At 36.1% G+C, this 23,022-nt stretch overlaps 1 protein-coding gene and 1 long non-coding RNA gene across 7 annotated transcripts in view; one reads left to right on the top strand and one right to left on the bottom strand.

Annotated features, from left to right (window-relative positions):
- The window catches only part of AFG2A (AFG2 AAA ATPase homolog A), a 379,087-nt gene that overhangs the window by 129,525 nt on the left and 226,540 nt on the right, over positions 1-23,022 (top strand). For all 6 annotated transcript variants that reach the window (XM_011748818.3, XM_011748817.3, XM_011748822.2 and 3 more), the window contains one exon: positions 12,334-12,460. In XM_011748818.3, the coding sequence (XP_011747120.2) occupies positions 12,334-12,460 (127 nt within the window). The remainder of the gene's footprint in view (positions 1-12,333; positions 12,461-23,022) is intronic.
- Positions 1-23,022, bottom strand: part of LOC112427452 (uncharacterized) — a 33,175-nt gene that overhangs the window by 9,121 nt on the left and 1,032 nt on the right. The window contains exon 2 of the long non-coding RNA XR_003019026.2: positions 10,484-10,591. This is a non-coding gene — a long non-coding RNA (uncharacterized lncRNA). The remainder of the gene's footprint in view (positions 1-10,483; positions 10,592-23,022) is intronic.

Raw genomic sequence — 23,022 nt, 5'->3', positions numbered from 1 at the left:
CCAAAAAGTTTCAAATAATCGAAATCTGTTTTGACTGTTGGAAGGCAGAGACAGCACAAGATCAGCCTGTTCTGCTGAAGTTGTAGTTCAACCTGAATGAATGTCAAGGAATGAAAGATTGTGCATATGAGGTGTGTAGTATTAGCAGTGTTTGTGAAATCATATACCCAGTAGTACAAAACACTGATTTTGCTGCTTTTGAATGTGCACCTAAAAACATTATTTTTGTGCATTAATAATAGCTAATCAATGTTTGGAACGGGGACTTTTGTCTGGAATCGTATAGAGGTAAACAGCATGGATTTACATAGGCTTAGTAGAAGAACTAATTTTAAAATAAATGGTCACATCATAAGACCCAAGTCAGGTTATCAATAAATATTTATAAGTGTCTGTAACATGCAAGGTCATGTCAGGTAATGTTCAGTAGTCTCCAACTTCAATCTAGAATGGAGATGGCTACCAAAAAGTACCTTTGGATTCCTAGGATGCACAGAGATTGACTCAGTGGGTTTGGTTGTTATCCTAGCATCTGTTTTTTAAAAGATTCATGGGTGCTTCTAAAGCACAGCAGGGTTTCTGAACCTTTGTTTCAGGATAGCTGAAAAACTTAGAGATGAGACATTAAAGCCCTTGTAGTACCAGTCTTCTAACAGCTACCTCCGACCAGTTCTTTGTTTAGTGTAAGGATTACCTTCACTTAGGGACTTTTTGAACTGTCCAGTGTCCTCCTTTGTCCTCTGATTTTCTTCTATTTTGCATTATTCAATAAGTTGTCATGTTGTTTATTACTGTTTTTATGAGGGGAATGGTGTTAGGAATGAGGGGTTCTCTTTATGCAACACTCCTTGAGGGAATAGGGACAGCCTTCTTTAATCTTCCAATTTCTATTTCCTAAAATAGTGCCTGCCAGCTAGTGTTTGTTGAATGAATAAATTGAATTGAATGAATTGTTATACATTCTAATGAATTTATCCCCCTTATTTTTCTTCCAGTCTTCCTCCTGCCATGCCACAATGATCTTTGCCTAACATGAGATAAAACTTACTTAGCTACTTTTTTACTTCTTGGTAAGCTCAAGTAATACATTCACACTTTCCAGTAAGACACTTGGCCATCTTACTAATTCACTGGAAGAAAAAGAGAGGATATATATAATTAAGGATAGGATCTAACATTATTTGGATGTAGCTCCTGTTAGAAGGGAAAGCAAGCAATAGCATGCATAAATTAGATGTGGCATGTCCCAGGATTTTGTCTTTTGATGAAAGTAGGCCATTCCTTTGGAGCTATTTAGTTATGTTACATGAACTCCTGTAGGTAGGGCACAAAAACTAGAAGAATTTTTGGTTTCTAATGGTGTAGTCAGTATTATCTAGTAGTGTAGTCGGGTTAACATTTTTTTTTGTTGATGTGTAACCCTCACCAGTGCTAGGAGTATAACCCTCCTATTGATAAATCCAGTTGTTATTTTTTATTTCTTTACTTGACTCAGAAACATTTGACACAGTTAACTCCAGCCTTTTTTTTTTTTTTTTTTTTTTTTTGAGATGCAGTTTTAGTCTTCTTGCCCAGGCTGGAATGCAGTGGCGAGGTCTCGGCTTACTGCAGCCTCCACTTCCCGGGTTCAAGCAATTCTCCTGCTTCAGCCTCATGAGTAACTGGGACTATAGGCGCATGCCACCACACCCAGCTAATTTTTTATATTTTTAGTAGAGATGAGGTTTTACCATCTTAGCCAGGATGGTCTCAATCTCCTGACTTTGTGAGCCACCTGCCTCGGCCTCCCAAAGTGCTGGGATTACAGGCATGAGCCACCGCACCTGGCCAACTCCAACTTTCTTGAAACACTATCCCCTTTATTCCTTGTTTTCCTTCCCTCTTCTCTGGTATCCCTAAAATTCATATATTAAAGCCATAACCCCCAATGTGATGGTATTTAGAGATGAAGCCTTTGGGAGGTAATTAGGATTAGATGAAGTCATAAGGGTAGTTCCCACATGATGGGATTAGTGCCTTTATAACAGGAGATAGCAGAGAGCTAGCGCTCTCTCTTGAGTTTGTGTTTTCACTCAGTCTGTGCCATCTGAGGACACAGCGAGAAGGCAGCCACATGCAAGCCAATAAGAGAGCTCTCGCTAGAATTTGCCCATTCTGCCATGCTGACCTTGGACTTCCATCCACCTGAATGTGAGAAAATAATTTCTGTTGTTTATAACCACTCGATTTATGTTATTTTGCTCTGGCAGCCCCAGCTGACTATTGCACACCCCGTCTCCTTTGCTAATTCCTCTACCACTTCCTGTACCTAAAATACTGGTATTAACATTCTGTTCATTATACGTTTACCTTTCTTCTCATGCTATACTTTTTCTAGGTGATCTATTTCCATTCTCCCGGTACCACCTTTATGACAAGGACTGGTACAATTTGTATTTACATTTTATACCTCTTTCTAAATCTAAATATCTAAATCTCCAGTTGTCCCACAGGACAACCCACCATGTTTACAGTTAAAGTTTTTTCCATCCAGTGACTCCATGGAGACATTAGTTTATTAGCCCTATTGATTGTATTTCCTTAATATTTCTCACATATATCCACTTTTGTCTCTTTTGCCATGATTTTGATTCAGACAGCTAACTATCCATCCTGGATTGCTCCAACATTTTTCTAATCGACTGACATCAATAATACTCTTAAATTTATTTATTTATTTCTAAATAGAGTTTTCTTTAAGAGTAGTTTTAGGTTCACACCAACATTGAGTGGAAAGTACATAGTTCTCTTATATATTCTGTCTCCAGAAACACACAGCCTCCCCAACTATTAACATCCTGTGGGACAGTGATAACATTTGTTACAATCTATAAACCTACATTGACACAATATTTTCACCCAAAGTCCATAGTAAACATTAGGGTTAACTCTTGATGTTGTATATATTGTGGGGTTTGGATGAATGTGTAATAACATATATCCGCCATTAAACTGTAGTACAGAATAGTTCCACTGCATTAAAAATCCTTTGTGCCATCCCTATTCATCTCTGCCTCCTCCCTAACACCTGGCAACTGATCCTTTTATGTCTACGTAGTTTTGTCTCTTGGAATGTCCTATACATTCCTATGCAGTGTTCCTATAGTTGGAGTAATGCAATATGTAGTTTTTCCAGATTGGATTCTTTCATGTAGTAGTATGCATTTAATATTCCTCCATGCCTTCTCATAACTTGGTAGCTGATTTCCTTTTAGCATAGAATAATATTCCGTTGTCCGGACCTACCACAGTTCACCCATTCACCTATTGAAGGACATCTTGGTTGCTTCCAAGTTATGAAAACTGTGAATAAAGCTTCTAGGAACATCTGTGTGCAAGTTTTTGTGTGGACATAAGTTTTCTATTCCTTTTGATAAATATTCCGGAATGCAATTGCTGGAACCTATGGTAAGAGTATTTTTAGTTTTCTGAGAGTTTATTTTTGGAACTTCCAAACTATCTTCCAGAGTGGTTGTACCATTTTGTATTCCCATCAGCAGTGAATGAAAGTTTCTGTTGCTCCACAGCTTAATCAGCCTTTGGTGTTGGCAAATTTCCTGATTTGGGCCATTCTAATGGATGCGTAATGGTATTTTACTGTTTGTATTTGCCATTCCCTAATGATATATGATGTTGACCATCTTTTCATATTCTTGTTGTTTGCCTATTTTCTTTGGTGAAGTGTTTGTTCAGTTTTTGGCCCATTTTTTAATCTGCTTGTTTGCTTGTCGAGTTTTAAGAATTACTTGTATGTTTTGGATAACAGTCTTTATCAGATGTCTTTCACAGATATTTTCTCCCAGTCTGTGGCTTGCCTTCTCATTTTCTTGATGTTGTCTTTTACAGAGCACAAGGTTTTTGTTTTAATAATGACCAGTTTATCAGTTGTTTTATTTGTGGAGGATGTCATTGCCATTGTACCTAAATAGTCATTTCCATACCCAAGGTCATCTTGGTTTTCTCTTATGCTGTCTTCTAGGTGTTTTATAGTTTATGTTTTACATGTAGGTCTGTAATCCACTCCGAGTCAGTTTTTGGAATAAGTGTAAGGGGTGTGTCTAGATTCATTTTTTTTGCATACGGATGTACACTTGTTCCAGCATCATTTGTTAAAAGGACCATCTTTGCTCCCTTGTATTGCCTTTGCTACTATGCCAAAGATCAGCCAGCCGTATTTATGTGGGTCTATTTCTAGGCTCTCTGTTCTGTTCTGTTGATCACTTTGTCTTTCTCTCTCTCTTTTTTTTTTTTTGCCAGTACCACACTGTTTTGATTACTTCGCTTTATAGGTAGTCTTGAATTTGGATACTGTCAGTCCTGCAACTTTGTTCTTTTCCTTCAATATTGAATTAGCTATTCTGGATCTTTTGGCTTTCAGTATAAACTTTATAATGGGTTTGTCAATATTCACACAATAATTTGTTGGGATTTTGGTTGGGATTGCACTGAATCTATGGATCAAGTTGAAAAGAATTGACATATTAACAGTGTTGAATCTTTCCATGAGTGTGGAATATCTCTTCACTTATTTAGATTTTCTCCATTTTTCTTTCATTAGTGTTTGTATTTTTTCTCATACAGATTTTGTACAAATTTTGTTAGAGTTATAACTCAGTTTTTTGTGGTGCTAATGTAAACGATAATGTGGTTTTTAAATAGTGTGTTTTTAATTTGAAACACTTTTTAATCCTTGTCTTGTTCTTAATCATAGCAGGAAAGCTTCTAATTTCTCACCATTAAGTATGATGTTAGCTGTAGGTTTTTTGTAGCTGTTCCTTATCAAATTGAGGAAATTCGGCTCTATTCCTAGTTTGCCGAGAGGTTTTTTTTTTTTTTTTTTTTTTAAACCAATAATGGGTATTGAATTTTGTGTCAAATATTTTCTTCATCTATTTATATAATTATGAGATTTTTTTTTTCCTCAGTCTGTTGATGTGATGGATTAAATTAATGGATGTAATGTTACATCAGTTGTAACATCAATTGTAATGTAATATTTTCAAATGTTAAACTAGCCTTGTGTACCTGGAATAAATCCCACTTGGTTATGGCATATAATTATTCTTTTTTTCTTTGTATTTTTTTTTTAAGAGACAGGGTCTCAGTCTGTCGCCCAAGCTGGAGTGTACTGGCACAATCATAGCTCACTGCATTCTTGAACTCCTGGGCTAATGTAATCCTCCCACCTCATAATTATTTTTACATGTTGCTGGATTTGATTTGGTAAGATTTTGTTGAGGATTGTTGCATCTATGCTTATGGGCAATATTTGTGTGTAGTTTTCTTTTTTTGTGATATCTTTGTTTGGTTTTGGTATTTGTCTAATTGTGGCTTCATAGAATGAGTTAGGAAGTATTCCCTCTGCTTCTGTTTTCTAAAAGGGATTAGAGAGCTGGTATAACTTTGTCCTTAAATGTTTGGTTGAATTCACCAGGAAACTATCTGGGTTTTGTGCTTTCTGTTTTGAAAGGTTATTAATTATTTATTTAATTTCTTTAACAGACACAGGCCTATTCAATTTGTCTATTCTTGTGTGGGTTTTGGCAGATTGAATTTTTTAAAGGAATTTATTCATTTCATCTAGGTTATCAAATTTTGGGGCATAGGATGTCTTCGTTTTTTACAATTATCCTTTTAGTATGTATAAGATCTGTAGTGATGTGTCCTCTGTCATATCTGATATTAGGAATTTATGTCTTTTCTCTTTTTTTCTTAGATAGCCTGGATAGAGGCTTATTGATTTTATTGATTCTCTGAAAGATCCAACTTTTAGTTTCATTGTTTTTTTCTCTTTTTACTTCCTATTTTAGATTTCATTGATTTCTGCTCAAATTTTTATTATTTCTTTCATTCTGCTTATTTTAGTTTGCTCTTCTGGTTGCTTAAGGTGGAAGCTTAGTATTGATTTTAGATCTTCTTCTCTAATATATACATTCAATACAGTAAGTTTTGCTTTAAGTACTGCTTTCTCTGCATCGATAAATTTTGATAAGTTCTATTTTCTTTATATATTTATAGACAATAGAACTTTGATAAGTTCTATTTCTTTTTCTATATATTTATAGATATAGATCTATAAAACTAAATAGTGTATGAATCAATGTGTGCGTGTGTGTGTGTGTGTGTGTATATATTTAGAGAGAGAGAGAGAGAAAGAGAGACAGACAGGGTCTTACTCTGTTGTCCACACACAGTGTAGTTGTGCAATCACAGCTCACTAAAGCCTCAACCTCCCTGGCTCGAGTGATCCTCCTGTCTCAGCCTCCCAACTAGCTACAACTACAGACATGCATCACCATGCTCAGCTGCATTTATTTTATTTTTTATGGAGATGGGGTCTCACTCTTTTGCTAAAGCAGGTCTCGAACTCCTGGCTTCAAGAAATCCTCCCACCTTGGCCTCCCAAAGTTCTGAGATTACAGGCGTGAGCTACTGCACCTGGCCTAAAAATTTTTTTAAATTTCTCTTGAAGTTTCTTTTTTGTCCTATGTATTACAAGTGTGTTGTTCAGTATTTAAGTATTTTGGAATTTTTGTTTTTTAGCTGTTTGCTGTTAACTTTTAGTTTAATTCTATTTTGGTCTGAAAGCAGACATTCTATGATTTCTTTTAAATTTGTTCATGTGTGTTGTATGGACAAGAATGTGGTCTGTCTTAGTGAATGTTCTGAGTTTATGAAGAATGTGTTGGCTGTTTATAGATATAAGTTATATCCAGTTGAATTGCTATTTAGTTCAACTATGTTCTTACTAATTTTTTTTTTTTTTTTTTTTTTTTGCCTGTTGGATCTATTTCTAATAAAGGGATGTTGAAGTTTTCAGCTATAATAGCGTATTCATCTGCTTCTCCTTGTAGTTCTATTAGTTTTTGCCTCACATGTTTTGCTGATTTGTTATTAGATGAATACACGTTAAGGATTGTTCTGTCTTCTTAGACAGTTTACCCCTTTATCATTATATAATACCCCTTTTGGTCTCTGAGAATTTTGCATGCTTGAAGTCTGCTGTGTCTGGAATCAATGTAGCCAATCCAGCTTTCTTTGGTTTAGTGTTAGCATTGTACGTCTCTCTTCATTCTTTTATTTTTAAACTATATTTGTTTTTTATGGTAAAGTGGGTTTCTTGTAAACAATATATAGTTAGGTCTCTTTTTTTTATTCATTCAATCTCTGTTCTTTAATTGGTACATTTAGGCCATTGATGTGTAAAGTGATTATTGATATGGTTGGATTAATATCTACCATATTTGTTACTGTTTTCTATTAGTTGCCCTTGTTCTTCATTCCCATTTCTTCTTCTTCTCTTTCATGGCTTTAATTGAGCATTTTATGTTATTTTATCTCTTTTCTTAGACTGTAAAGGTTTTTGGGTTTTTTTGTTTGTTTTTCAGTTGTTAACCCTAAGTTTTGCAATATATTTCTACTTTCAAATAGCCCTGTTCACTTCACAGGTAGTGCAAGTACCTTATAAGAACAAAATATTCCAGGCTGGGCGCGGTGGCTCAAGCCTGTAATCCCAGCACTTTGGGAGGCCGAGGCAGGCGGATCACAAGGTCAGGAGATCGAGACCACGGTGAAACCCCGTCTCTACTAAAAATACAAAAAATTAGCCGGGCGCGGTTGTGGGCGCCTGTAGTCCCAGCTACTCGGGAGGCTGAGGCAGGAGAATGGCGTGAACCCGGGAGGCGGAGCTTGCAGTGAGCCGAGATCGCGCCACTGCACTCCAGCCTGGGCGACAGAGCGAGACTCCGTCTCAAAAAAAAAAAAAAAAAAAAGAACAAAATATTCCTAAGTTATCCTTCCCATGTCCCTTGTATCATTTTTGTCATTCATTTCACTTGTCCACAAACTATAGGTATCAAATACGTTGTTGTTCTTGTTTTAAACAAACTTTTGTTAGATCAGTTAAAAGTAGGAAAAATTAAAGTTTTTATCTTCATTTCTTCTTTCTCTTTCTTTATATAGATCAAAATTTCTGACCTATATTAGTTTTCTTCTTTCTGAAGAACTTTAAACATTTCTTGCAAGGCACGTCTACTGGCAACAAATTCCTTACTTTTATTTGAAAAAATTTTTCTCCTTCACTTTTGAAGGATGTTTTTGCAGGATATAAAATTATACATTGGTGGGTTTTTTCTCTCAATAATTTAAATATTTCATTTCACTTTCTTTTTGCTCACATGGTTTCTGAGGAGAAGTTAATGTAATTCTTGCTCTTTAAGTAAGGTGGTCCCCACCCCTTGACATGTGACTTCTTAAAGGTTTTTGAAAAATCTTTGATTTTCTGCCTATGTGTAGCTTTTTTTGTTTGTTTGTTTGTTTTTACATTTATTCTGCTCGGTGTTCCCTGGGCTTCCTGGATGTGTATCTGACATTAATCTGGGGAAATTCTCAGTGAATATTTCTTCAAATATTAGTTCTGTTCTCTGTGTGGTTTTATTATTGTTTTTTAAATCTAGTCCAGTATTTTGTTTTTATAAAGCTTTCTTTATCCTTGCATTTCAGTTTTGGAAGTTTGTATATACATATCCTTAAGTGCAGCGATTCTTTCCTCAGCTGTTTCCAGTTGACTAATGAGCCCATCAGATGTAATCTGTATTTCTGTTACAGTGCTTTTAATCTCTAGCATTTCTTTTTGATAGCATTTCTTTTTGATTCTCACTTAGAATTTCCATCTCTCTGCTTACATTACTCATCGTTTCTTACTTATTGTCTACTTTGTCCATTAGAATCCTTAACATGTTAATCATAGTTTTTAAAAAAATTGCTGGTCTGATACTTCTAGTGCTTCTGCCACATTTGACTTTGGTTTTGATGTGTACTCAATTTCTTCAAACTGTGGTATTTCCCTCTTAGTAGGCCTTGTAATCTTTCTTTGATAGCCAGACATGATATACAGGATAAAATGAACTGCAGTAAATGGGGCTTTAGTGATATAATGGTAAGGTGTTGGGAAGAGTATTTGAAGGAGAGTTCCATGGTCCTATGATTAGGTCTCAGTCTTTTAGTTTGTCTTGGACTGTGAACTTCACAGTTTTCTCCCCTTAGGTGGGACAGGATGGGTAGACGGAGCTGGAGTTTTTTATTTTCGTTCTCCCATAGGAAAGGCTAGAGAGGGCTAAAGTTGGGTATTTCTCTTCTTCTGGGTCAGTTGGTCTCTAATAAAACCTCAATAACATAAGCTCTGGGAAAACATTTTCTCTTGAGGAGCAGTCCTTTTTAAGAAGAGAGTGCTCTAGTGTATTTCACAATGGGTATTTTTCCTTCCCCCTGCCTGAAGCACAGGGGGATTTTTCTCAGATCTTCACTGTGAGAAGCTGGTGTAGTTCCTGAAGATAAAACTCACAAATGTGTGAGGGACCCCGCTCTACGACTCTCAGACTTGTCAAACACTGAACCCCCAGCAGTTTGTTAATTACATTTCCGGTTTTCCTACCCTGGCACTGGCTCTCATGGAGGTTTCTCTTTGTGGGTTTCTGCTCCAGAAAGTTGTGATTTTCTGTACCTGGGTTGTCTGTCCAATTTTGGGGGCAATGATTTGCCCTGTGACCTTACTAATATGATGGATCTAAGAAGAGTTGGTTTTTCAGTTTGTTCAGCTTTTTACTTACTCTTAGGACAGAGTGAAGACTTCCAAGCTCTTAACATTCTGGGCCAGAAATTGGACCAATACTGTCCTTTTATTGTCTCTTCTCTACACTGCAAGCAACCATGGTGTTTCTCAAAAACACAGATGTGATTAGGTCATGTCTGTAGTTGAAACATCTCATTAACCGTAGCGTAAAATCCAAACTCCGTGATTTGGATAACAAGGTCTTTGTTATTCAGCCTTGGTTTATTTTTCTATACTATCTTTTATGTTTTCACTTTACTGTTATGCTGAGCCATTGTGCACTTTATCCAGTTTTTAGTATCCTGTGTTCTCTCTCTTTCCCTCCTTTCACCCTTTGTTTGCCTGATACCCACCAAGTTTTTAGGTTTTACCTTAGAAACCATCTTTCTTATGACAGCCCACCTTGACTCTCCTGAGACCAGTCCATATCGCCTTCCTGAGTTTTTTCTGGTATAGAATCACAAGTGATTCTCAGAGTAGATACAATTAAAGGCCTCTGATGTAATTTATTGGCAGCCTGAAATATTTACTATGCTTGTAGTAATTATGAAAGACCTCCTAAAGCTTTTGCCAACTGTGTTTCTACTTGACAGTTAAACTCTCATGTGGAAAAGTTATATTATGGAGAATCTTTTGAAGGGTGTTGATAGTGTTTGGCTCTGGGTCTCCACCCAGATCTCACATCAAATTGTAATCCCTGTATGTTGGAGGATCTAAGAAGATCCTCATGGTGGGAGGTGATTGGATCATGGGGGCAGATTTCCGCCTTGCAGTTCTCATGATAGTGAGTGAGATCTTATGAGATCTGATGATTTAAAAGTGTGTGGCACTTACCCCTTCTTGCTCTCTCTCTCTTTCCTCCTGCCATGTGAAGAAAGTCCTTGCTGCTGCTTCTCCTTCAGCCATAATTGTTAGTTTCCTGAGGTCTCCCGGTCATGCTTGCTGTTAAGTGGAATTGTGAATCAATTAAATACTGTTCTTTTCATAAATTACCCAGTCTCAGGTAGTTCTTTATAGCAGTGTGAGAACGGTCTAATACAGACATAGAATCCATTTGTTTATAGTGTTCAATGTTTATTCTTACGTACAGTCAAATTAGCAAATTTGTGTACTGACAGAGTAGCTACTTGCAAGAATTAGTGCCCGAAACAGTTCTCATTGACTTTGCAAGTACTCTTTAGTCCCATATATTTTAAATACTGGAGAAAACCATGTAAATTAATAAATTAGCATAGTGATTTGTATGACTACCTCGTGTGCATTTGATTAGTGTGAGTTAGCAGCTACTCTCCTGTGGATGCACTAAGTCAAATTTTTGAACTTATAATGCATGTTGAGGTCTAAATACTGTCATTTAGAGGTGCTGATTACCTTATTATTAAATATATTACATGATGATTATACTGAGGTACCCTTCTTTGTCACAGGTGCTAACAAAGCTATTGGGTGTGTGTCTTCTTCTACTTTACGTCCTCTTCCACTTAAGTGCATCTGATTGAATTTACATGTTTAATACACTTACAATGCTGTGTTACTCTATAGTTGTCCACTCAGTTCTTTATTACATATTTATCAATTCCAATTGGTCTTGGAGGAAATCTAAGCTATTGCTAATGAGAATTGTTTTGCACATTTTGATTGTGTCATACAGGGTTTTGTTCATTAGTAGGATCTGTTGAGTTTGCTTCTTTTTTGGGGGAGGGGTGGGGACAGAATCTCACTCTGTTCCCCAGGCTGGAGTGCAGTGGCATGATCTCTGCCTACTGCAACCTCCACCTCCCAGGTTCAAGATATTCTCATGCCGCGGCCTCCTGAATAGCTGGGATTACATGTGCATGCCACCACACCTGACTAATTTTTTTAATTTTTTTTTTAGTAGAGATGGGGTTTGGCCATGTTGGCCAGGCTGATCTTGAACTCCTGGCCTCAAGTGACCCACCTGCCTTGACCTCCCAAAGGTTTACAGGCATGAGCCACTGCGCCTGGCCCAAGTTTATTTCTTAAAAACTTTAGTAATTTTTTTGTGGTCAAAGGACATGAAGTTAAAATAAAGGATAGTGTGTTTAGAACTGGCTTTGTAATTAACTTGATACATAAACCAATGGAAAAAACCTAGCATGCTTTCTTTGCCTATTTCTCAAAAAATGGGGATTGTGGTGATTACCTACCTTCTGATGTATTTTAAAAATATTCTTAATATTTATGAAGAAACATGAGAAATATCCTGGTTGTTATGGATGTGTAATGAGTTTTTTATTTCACATAGACTTTAGGTTTCATGAGAGGAATGAGTTTGCATCTTACTCAGTTTTTTATTCCTAATTTCTGTCAACATATTTACCATGCAGAATATAAACATTGATTGAACAATTCTTTATGTATTTGATGAACTATTTTAAATAATCTTATATCTTATTTTTCAGTGCTTTTATTTCTGACATTTATTTAAATATTTTAGTTTTGGAATGAAAATGAACATGGTTGATGATAGAGGAAAATAAATGATTTGAATACAGTTTGTTTTGGGATATGATAATACAGTAAATAAAGTCACAAAGGCATACTTCATATTTGAAAATAGACATGGTTTTTCTTGTTATAGACTACAGAACCTTTAAAAATTAATAGATATAGTATTTGAAGATAGGTTAAAGATATTTTTTAAACTGTATTTTCAAAATCAGTTCTTTAGGTGCTGGGAATGTGGCTGATCGTGTTTTGGCTCAGCTCTTAACAGAAATGGATGGGATTGAACAGCTAAAGGATGTGACCATTTTGGCAGCTACTAACCGCCCAGATAGGATAGACAAGGTAAGAGAGAAGGCATTGTGGATATTATAAAATCAAGAACTGGTTCGTTTGATTTTATCAGGTTTTTGTTTTTGTCAAATTACTTTCTAATCGGTATTTCATTTAGAGGATATTGAAGAATGTGAAGCAGGTTCACTGTGGACTGGTTACCATTTTGTCTGAGTCTGGTAAGACAGAACATTCTTGCATACAAGTTATACGAAGCAAGTTTACCACTTACAGATAGGCAGCAAGATACAACAGAAGCCTAGGATTCATTGCAAGCCAGTCTCTCAAGATTCAGGAAAGCTGCCCAGGGTGAATGGAATCTTGACTGCATCTGCCCCACTTGCACTGCAGCTGAGGGCCTCTGGAAGGCACCCTGTTCTGGGTTTTATACACTGAGGATGTGAGACTCACTGGGCTAAAGTGTTGGAGTTTCTAGGGGAGGACTGGAGTAGAACCTGGGCTGTTCCAACCAGTCCCTCTCTGTCTCAGGATGTTGCATTTCCTGCACATGCTACAGTTATTCTTGAGAGCTATGAGGGGGAAGAGAGAACTGGGTCATTCCAAGACCACCCAGAGAGCTGTCCTACAAAGGATCTTAAACTAAAGGAAATTAAGAGAACAAAGGAAAGCTTTTATTTACATTTTTATTTCTTATGGTTCAGTAAGGACCATTTCTTGTGATTCATAACTCTTCAATATCTACTCCCCCATCTTGTATCTTACTTATAACATATTTCTCTAGAGAATTGAAGTTTTAGATTTCTTTGGAATTCTTTGTTTCATCTAATTTATTCTTCCAGAGTTTTCAACATTTTCATCTATATGAAGGTACATTCTAGCTATTTAGCAAGTACTAGTTAGACTCCAGTTACCATCAACACAGTAACTTTGAAGAAGTACTGTCCTGATTGTTGTTTTTAAAGCAATTAGAATAAAAATAATGGATTCTTCTATTTTTTTAAAGAAGTTACTCAGGCTGTTACATTAAATTAAGTAGTATAGGTGCAAAGCCAATCCTTTATTTATTTATTTATTTATTTTTATTATACTTTAAGTTCTAGGGTACATGTGCAGAACATGCAGGTTTGTTACATATGTATACATGTGCTGCACCCATCAACTCATCAGCACCCATCGACTCATCATTTACATCAGGTAGAACTCCCAATGCCATCCCTCCACCCTCCCCCCTCCCCACAATAGGCCCCGGTGTGTGATGTTCCCCTTTCTGTGTCCAAGTGATGTCATTGTTCAATTCCCATCTATGAGTGAGAACATGCGGTGTTTGGTTTTCTGTTCTTGCGATAGTTTGCTGAGAATGATGGTTTCCAGCTGCATCCATGTCCCTACAAAGGACACGAACTCATCCTTTTTTATGGCTGCATAGTATTCCATGGTGTATATGTGCCACATTTTCTTAATCCAGTCTGTCACTGATGGACATTTGGGTTGATTCCAAGTCTTTGCTATTGTAAATAGTGCCGCAATAAACATACGTGTGCATGTGTCTTTATAGCAAAAGCCAATCCTTTTAAACTGTTACTACCACTTTTTCCCTAGGTCATAATTTAATAAAGGAGTTCAGTAATTTAAGTGCCTCACATATATCTAATATGTAATATTTTATAAGGATTTAAGTTGAGTAAACATTTGCTCTCAGAGCATGAACCAGTTTCCCTTTTTTGTTGTTGTTAGAATTATTGCCTTGCATATGACTTCATGAGCTACTTTCTTCCTGTGTACATATACACATACTTTCAGTTTTAAAAAATGTGATTTTCAAAAAAGACCCCTTTGAATGTAACTATTATGTGGCAAGAAAACCTTGCTTTGGTTAGGTATTTTGCTATGTGATAAAGATCCTTTGGTTAAATGAAGGAAAGCTTTGGACCTTAAAAAAAAAATTCCCTTACTGATGCGATATTTTATTAGAAGATAGGTGAGTTCTCAGTATTTATAGAAACTGGGTTGGTGTTAAGGCATCTCTGAAGTCTATATAAAGTATAAGACTGTATCTTAACAAGGACTGTAGAAACTGCTGAAAGAGCCTTAAAGTTTACCTAATTCTGCCTCTGGTTTCACAAATAAAGGTGCTGAATCAAAAATCTTCTCCTGGTAAGAATTCATTGTATTTTTATGATATTTATTTCCTGGTTTCCCTGTGGTTAATAAGCTCTAAAATGTCTTAGGATTTTTGTCACTATAGCCTAATCTGATAATAACCTTCTTTGACTTCCTAATGTTGGATGTCCTCGATATTAGATATATTTCTTGAAGTAGGATGTAAGGCTTACAATAAACTTAACTGCATTTTTCTAAATCAAGTTGTCTGACTTGCCCTGTTTAGTGCTTGCGTTGTTGTTTTCTTGCTGTGTAACAAATTACCCCAAATTTAGCAGCTTCACACCCATTTGTTAGTTCACATTTCTTAGGTTAGAAGATGGGCACCTTATGACTAGTTTGTCTGCTCAGGATTTAAACTAAAGACCGAAAACACAGTGTTGGCTAGAGTGCATTCTCATTAGGAGTTCATGTTTCTAAGCTCACATGATTGTGGCACAACTCACTTGTGATTGGGGCTGAGGACTAAAGACTGAATTACCTTACCTGATGTCAGCTAGGAGCCACTCTCAGCTCCTAGAGACTACCCACATTCCTTGCCACACAGCCTCCTCCACCATCAGAAACAGTAATGGAAAACTCCATTATGTTTTATCCCTGTCACACTGCAAATTTCCTTTGCCAGGAAAAGCCCTGTCTTTCTGGAGCGCTCATCTGATGAGGTTAGTCTTATTGAGAAAAAATCTCTGGACCTTGAAGTCAGCTGATTCAGGATCCTGCAAAAGCCCTTCACAGTAGCACCTAGATTAGCATTTGATTGAATAAGTGGGAGAAGGTATGTTTCTATCAGGGTGATACAGGACAGGCCGGCCCCAGAATTGGGGCATAGCCTAGGAGGGTTCTTGGCTACACCCAGGAAAGAATTCAAGAGCCTGATGGTGGTGTTAGACAGCAATCTTTTATTGATTGGTACTGCCCCTTGTAGTGAAGGGCTGACTCATAAGCAGTGCACCCAGAGTTGGCAAGTTATGGGCTTTTGGCAACTGTATTTATACTCACTTATGCCTACTTTCATTTACATGCAAATTAAAGGGTGAGTTAACACAAATTGAGTCTATGAAAGGGTAACTTCTGGGTCACTGCCATGGAAAGGGGTGGTAACCTTTGAGTCGCTGCCATGATATTTGTTTACTGCCATGGTTCTGGTGGCAATGTCTTATGCCAATGAGCATTGAGCTCTGCTAGAGATCGCTTTTATTGCCATCTGCTGACTTTGGCCAGTTTCTTCACTTTGCCCCATCTGGACTAGATCTTGTTTTGTTCAGCAGAGTTTTCACCAGAAAACAAGTCCTATTGGTCTCCTACCTCATCCCCCGCCTCAGATTAGAAACTCCTCCTTAATCTTAAAGGGCTGCAGATGGGCACAGGTCTATCTTCTGTAAGTGCTTCCTGCTGATTTTATAAACATAGGCACTGCCTAGCATGGGAGGAGTAAAAATCTCCAGATACTGATGTAAGGAGCCCAACAGCAGGATGTTTTCATTTTCTGGGTCAGAAGATAAGATGAATTGGAAGCCTTGTGCCAGCATCATCTTTATGTTGACTTTAGAAGATAAAAACTTTACTAGGAGGTTAAACAAGAAAATTATAATTAGAAGGAAGAGAAAACTTAATGCTCCTATGCCCACCCACAGCATCACATTATTTATCTGTGTGTTTGTGAAATAATAGCTTTAAGTCTTCTAGAGGTTTGTAAGGATTACTTATGGTGTCTTCCTCTTATGCCTGCAGGGACTTACAAGAAACAGGTTTAATCCTGGACAGCTGTACCCAGCTAGTGATCCTCTGATGTTTGATAGCAGTGGAGGTCCTTAATAATACCTGATAGGGGTCCTTCCATTTTGGGTTGTAATTGATCATCAGGGGATCTTTCTTTTTAAGTTTTTACTAAGACTAAGTCTGGTTAAACAGAGGAACTCTTTTTTTCTTTGTGGGAAAGGACAACATTTTATTTTCATAATTTTGAAAGGCCTTTTGAACCTGGCCTAAATTCCAAGAGCAGGGGTGGCATAGTGAAGTATGTCCAACTCACTATTTCCCATCATGGCCTGAATTAGTTTTTTAGGTTTCTGTAGGATTTCCTTTGGCCAGGGAACTTACAAGTCAAAAGACTTATAGCCAATTAAATATTTTAGGCCAGAGAGGAATGGAGGTGGCTTAAAACTATTTTAAGCAATATAGGAGTCAAATATTAAAAGCTAAAAATAAGTTTATATATCAAGAAAAACCAAGAGCATCAAATCAAGCTATACTTGGGGGAAACAGTGTTCCTGTAGACCTCTGAGGCAAAACACTTTAGTATCAGGCCATAACAGCAGTCAGAACCAGAGAAGAAACAAGTCACAGGAGCTGACAAAAAAGCTAAAGGAGAGAGTTACACAAATCTGAGAAGCTTTCAAAAGAAATAAATCACAGAATTGAAAAGCAAAAATTCTGGTAAGTTAGCAAATTAATACCTTAAGCAAAGCTGGCTCTAACACCTAGACCATTTTCTAGAAAGTCTACCACAAACAGTTTTCCTTCAGTCATAGCCAGCTAAATCACACTCAAAATTCTCCTCACAAATTCCCTTTCACAAACCCCATTATCACCCACACATACCATCCTTGACATGTCTGAACCTTGTGACCTGTCCTACACCGTCTCCCTCTCAAACACCCAGTTACTTTACTCTAGGACAAGAATCCACCATAGAGGGTCCCTCATACAAAATCACTTTCTTTATATTCCTCCCCCACCACACACAAATATATATATATATATATATCTTTTATCCATACTTTCCTCACATCCCTCTTTTTATTCACTGATTCCCTCTTATTTTGAACCATTGCCTAAATGTGCTGCATATATTCTGTAGTTATGGTGGGGAAAGTGCTTTCAGTATTTAGTGATAATTGTAAAAAAGTTTAATATTTAATTCATCTCTGTTTCAGGTAGAACTCCATGTGGAATGTGAATTTTTTTAAACTATAGTTTTGTTACTACTCAGGTGATATATACTATATCAAAAGTGTATGTCCTTGTCAAGTCCTCTAAAGTTTGTGAAATACAAGAGAATATGCAGTAAAATTTTAAGTCTTATTTCCTTTCCAGTTAACTTTTTCTCTGAAGAACTACTGTGGAACATTATTTATATTGTTTAATAGTACTATAAAGTTGTTTCCACACTTGTGTAATTAGCACATAATGTTCAAACTGTGCCGTGAATGTGCCGGTAGAAACAAAACAGTTTTAAGGACAATTGAAACAACAACATCCTGTTATGAAATAGACACAGTTTTTACCATCTTTATTGTCTGGAGGAAACTGTAGTAGGAATAAAAAAGGTGACAAAGAGTTAAAGTACATTTTATGTTTTGAGGCTAAAACTGATTTTAAAAAGACCATTGTAGGGTCAAAGAAATATATATATAGTATAATTTTGGCTACATTAAATCCAGGCATTTGGCCTTTTAAATTAGCTAGCATATTTTACAATCTTGTTGCCTGTTACCCCACAACCTCTATGTTACGATAATTTTAAGTTAGTATGTTAAAACAAGGAGAAATCCTGGACTGTCACAGAAGTGAAATTGATATCATTGTGTTACCCATGTGTTGTGCATATTTAGTGTCTCTTTTTGACAATATTTCAGTTTCATGTCTTCTGGGGAGACTAAAGCCAAAGTTTCTTGGGGATTCTGGTGTTTCAGCAAAGAAAGTGAGACACATAGCTCAAAAACTTCATTATTTTACTCCTTGCTATGTCACATTTACATGTCAGACTCATTCGCTGTGATGTAGCACACTAGGCTGAGTGAAATAATTGCTTGTGATGTCCCTAAGTCGCCTAGGCTTTTTCCTACCTCCTGCTTAGATAGTGAAGAGAAGTTGAAGTTGCATCCTCTAGTGTTCATTTTGCGTAAGAGTAACAGGATGTGGTAGGACAGATGAAGATTAACGAGATTGTGTGATGTCAAGTAGACTCATTGTCTTTAGATTGATTGCTGATGGTCTGGATTTGCTTAGCATCAGGGGAGTTTAGAAACAAACAACTAATTTATTATTGATCCCCAAATAATAGTTAAATGCCCAAACTTTTGGAGTTTATGTTGTTTATTTCATTGTTAACAACTGCTGTGTGGCCCCTTTAGAAGTATCCAGTCCATGACATTTTGTACATTTGTGTTGAATCTTAAGGAAAACATGGTCATGTCTTCTTTCTCAGGTAATAAGCATGCCTCAAAATAGTTTTAACTCTGTGAATATCTTTGAATTCAGTTTATTTGGGTACTGTTAGTACTGATGCCTACTATATAACAAGCTCCTAATAAGAACTATTAAATTATAAGCATTATTCCTAGCATATAAACCTACTTTTCTTGTAGTAGGAAATTGGAAGGACTTCAAAAATTTTACTTTAAGCCATCTATGGAAAAGATTGCCCAATTGAGGAAAATTGTGAAAGTTATGTGGAAGTCTTGAATAATTTGGTTTCAGGATTATTTTCTATTGTTGTGTTAGACTCATGGAGGTAGTAAATTGGCATTAATTTTCCTTACAGTTTTCTGGAAGAGGAAATATGCTTAATGAGCTAAATGAGACATAACATTTTGTTTTCTTACATTGTTGCAAATTGAAGTTGGGTTTTGTTGTTTGTTTTGAGATGCAGGCCTGGCGGTATTGCCCAGGCTGAAGTGCAGTGTCTATTCACAGATTGTAAAGTAGTGCAGCCTTGAACCTTTGGACTCAAGCAATCTCCTGCCTCAGCCTCTCAAGTAGCTAAGATTGTAGGTGTGCACCACAGCATCCAGCTTAAAATTTAGTTTTCTAGAAAGTTTATGACATGGGAAAAAGTTAATTAGCAATATTTAGAAATGTCCACAAATAAAAAGCTAAATATACGTATCTTTCAATATTCAAATGACTAGTGTTCCAAAAATGCCCTCAGAAGAAAGGCTACAAATGTTTGTTCATTCTCTATTTTTTTCCTTGTTATAACTATTGCTCTTCTAATATTACTCTTCTCAGCTAAGTCAGAACTAAAAAAAGGCGGCAAGGACTAACTGACATTAATAGTTCAAATGAATCATAATTCTTTATTTTCCCAAAAGTATTTAAGGAATGGATGCCGGTTAATCTTTCACATTGTTTATCAAAATGATGTGAAGAGTCTTTGGTGAGCCATAATGAGATCACAACTGAAAAGTGTCCTCTACGGTTGTTTTCCAATTTCAGCTTTACCATCTTTACACAAGACTCTCATAAGTGTTTTTGTTATTGTTGCTGGATTTTTGTTTTGTTTGTTTTTTAAAGCTCCAAGTGTTTTAACTTCTATGGCAGTTATTCTTCTTTATCTTCTATGGCAGCCGCTTACAAGTTTTGACTTTGGGGATAGAGACTTGGGAGAGATCAGAGAAGAGAGACTGGTTAGAGTTTGTATGCATATATGGGTCTTACTTCATTTCGATGTTCATAAGATAAAGACTCTGTATCTCAAGAGTTGGCAAACTATGGCCTTTAGGCCAAATGTGACCCACCATATGGTTTCGCACATCCCATTGTCTAAGAATAGTGTTTACATATTTAAATGATTAGGAAAATAAAAGTGGTTTTTGGTGACATACGAAAATTATATGAAATTCAACTTTCAGTCCCCATAAATAAAGCTTTATTAGAACACAGCCACACTAATTTGATTATGTTTTGTGTATTACTGCTTTTGCACTACTGTAGTAGAGTAGTTACAGTACAGACTTATGGCCTATAAAGCCTAAATTATATACTCTGAACCTTTACAGAAAAAGTTTGCTGACTCTTTATTTGTCCTTTTAAGGTTTTAGAAGATTAGTAGTCTTTGATGTCTGTTGTTCATCTATGAGCCTCACGTTTTCTTTTTAAAAAATATTATTTATTTTAATTGACATAAAAATTGTATCTGTAGAGTACAACATGTTGTTTTGATAATTGTGTATACATTGTGGAATGGCTAAATCAAGCTATTTAACGTGCATTACTTCACATACTTCTTATTTTTTTTGTGATGAGGACACTTAAAACCAACTCTCTTAGTAATTTTTAAGTATACAATATATTGTTATTAACGATAGTCACCATGCAGTACAATAGACCTCTTGAACTTATTCCTCCTGTTTAACTGAAGGTTTGTATCCTTTGACCAATATCTCCCAACTCCCTTAGACCTCCAGACCCTGATAACCACCATTCTACTTTCTGCTTTTATAAGTTCGACTTTTTAAGACTCTACACATAAGCGAGATCATGCACTATTTGCCTTTATTTGTCTGGCTGGCTTATTTCACTTAGCATAATGTCCTCCAGGTTGATCCATGTTGTCACAAATGACAGGATTTCCTTTTAATAAAGGTTGAATAGGATTACCTTCTGTATACACACCACATTGTCTTTATCCATTTATTCTTTGATGAATACTTAGGTTGATTCCATGACTTGGATATTGTGAATAATGCTGCAGTGAACATGGAGTGCAGATGTCTCTTAGACATACTGATTTCATTTCCTTTGGATATATACTCAATAGTGGAATTGCTGGATAATAAGATAGTTTTATTTTAAATTTTTTAGAAACTTCCACACTATTTTCTGTAGTATCTGAAGCAATTTGCATTCCTGCCAACAGTGTACAATGGGTCTCTTTTCTCCACATCCTCACCAACATTTATCTTTCATGTTTTTGACAATATCTATTCTAACAGGTATGAAATGGTATCTTATTGTGGTTTTCATCGGCATTTCTCTGATGATTAGTGATGTTGAGCACTTAAAAAATATACCTGTTGGCTATTTGTATGTCTTTTCTGAGAAATGTCTATTCAGGTCTTTGGCCCATTTTTTAATCAGGTCATTTGTTGCTGTTGAGTTCCTTATAAATTTTGGTATTTCAGATTTTAACACCTTATCAGGTTTGGTTTACGAACATATTCTCTCATTTTATAGATTGTCTTTTCACTATGTTGAGTGTTTCCCTTTGCTGTGCAGAGGCCTTTTAGCTTCATGTAATCCCATTTGTCTATTTCTTGTTTTGTTGTCTGTGCTTTTGAGGTCATGTTCAAAAAATTATTGTCCAGGCCAGTGTCATGGAACATTTTCCCTATAACTTCTTTCAGTAGTTTTTCAGTTTTAGCTCTTTATTTGTCTTTAATTCATTTTGAGTTGAATGAGCCACAGAGTTTTTTAAAAGATTGTTTAAAAATGTTTAACACATAAGTTTTCTGAAGATACATTATATTATAAATCATATATGAGTAAAAATTATACTGAACTTAAATAGTAGGGAGGCTGAATTAACTTATTTCAAGTATACACCATCCCCTCTTGAAAGTTCTCTTAATCTTCAATTTTTTAAAATACATTTTCTTCCACTAAATACTTATTTTTTTCCACTAAATACTTAGTTTTTTTCCAACTGACTCCCTAAAACCCTTAAATCTACAATTTTTATTACATGAGTAACATAAATATTTATTCATGGCACCTGAATCTTAAAGTTCCATTGGTTATTAGCTTTTTGTAGTTGTGAGTTGTATGCCCTTTTTAGTATATAGCATCATTGGGATTTTCAGGCTTAGATTTCTAAATTTTGAAAGATTCTGTGTTCAGATATATTTGTTTAGTAAATAATATTTGATATTGTCAACGTGAATTGAAGTAGGTTTAATATTAGAGAAAGTAATACCATAATAAAATACATGTTGCTGTCAAACCCAAGGTCTAAAAGAAATTGGTTTTTTCAAGATTAGAGAGGACATAGAAGGCTCCATGGTCTAGATGACCCATCTGATGCATTGACACCTGTCGTAAAATCCCAACCCATGGTTTCTTCATCCTTTGCTCATTCACCCACACTGATGGGGAACTATTAACTCACAAAATAGATCATTTCATTTTTGTGTCAGACTATTAGGAAGTTCTTTAATCTGATGAACCAGCAGCTGTTTGTCTCCCAAAACCTTCTATACATCCACCTGATTTTATTCCAAAATCTGTAAAGAACAGTTTTTAATCCTTCTTCTATATGGTGTTCCTTTATTTTTTAAAGCTGTTAGGTATCTTTACACTTTATCTCACTACCAGTCTTTTGTTTTTCAGGCTTGATATTTTGGATTATTTCATATGCCATTCTTTTTCCGTCTAAAGCATTCGCTTCCTTTTCTTGTCCTTTTCTCTCTGAAGTTGTCACATCCACGAACAAATATATAATGATTGTGTTCTGATCAGTACAGAACTTAGTGAGACTCCTGCTGCCTCTACTCTGAATATCTTGCTTCTACGAATGCATTCCAGGATTTTGCTAGCTTATTTGTTAGCTGCACATTGGGATTGCTATTGAATAAAGTCATCAAGAACAACAACAAAGGTGAAAAGCCCAGGTCTTTCTTCAAAAGTCTTCTAAATAATAGTTTTCACGCCTTGGGCTTGTGCAGTTAATT

Source organism: Macaca nemestrina, chromosome 3, assembly GCF_043159975.1.
Source record: "Macaca nemestrina isolate mMacNem1 chromosome 3, mMacNem.hap1, whole genome shotgun sequence".
Classification (NCBI taxonomy): domain Eukaryota; kingdom Metazoa; phylum Chordata; class Mammalia; order Primates; family Cercopithecidae; genus Macaca; species Macaca nemestrina.
Note: the sequence above shows the minus strand (reverse complement) of the source record. Positions and strands in the feature narration are given on the sequence as shown.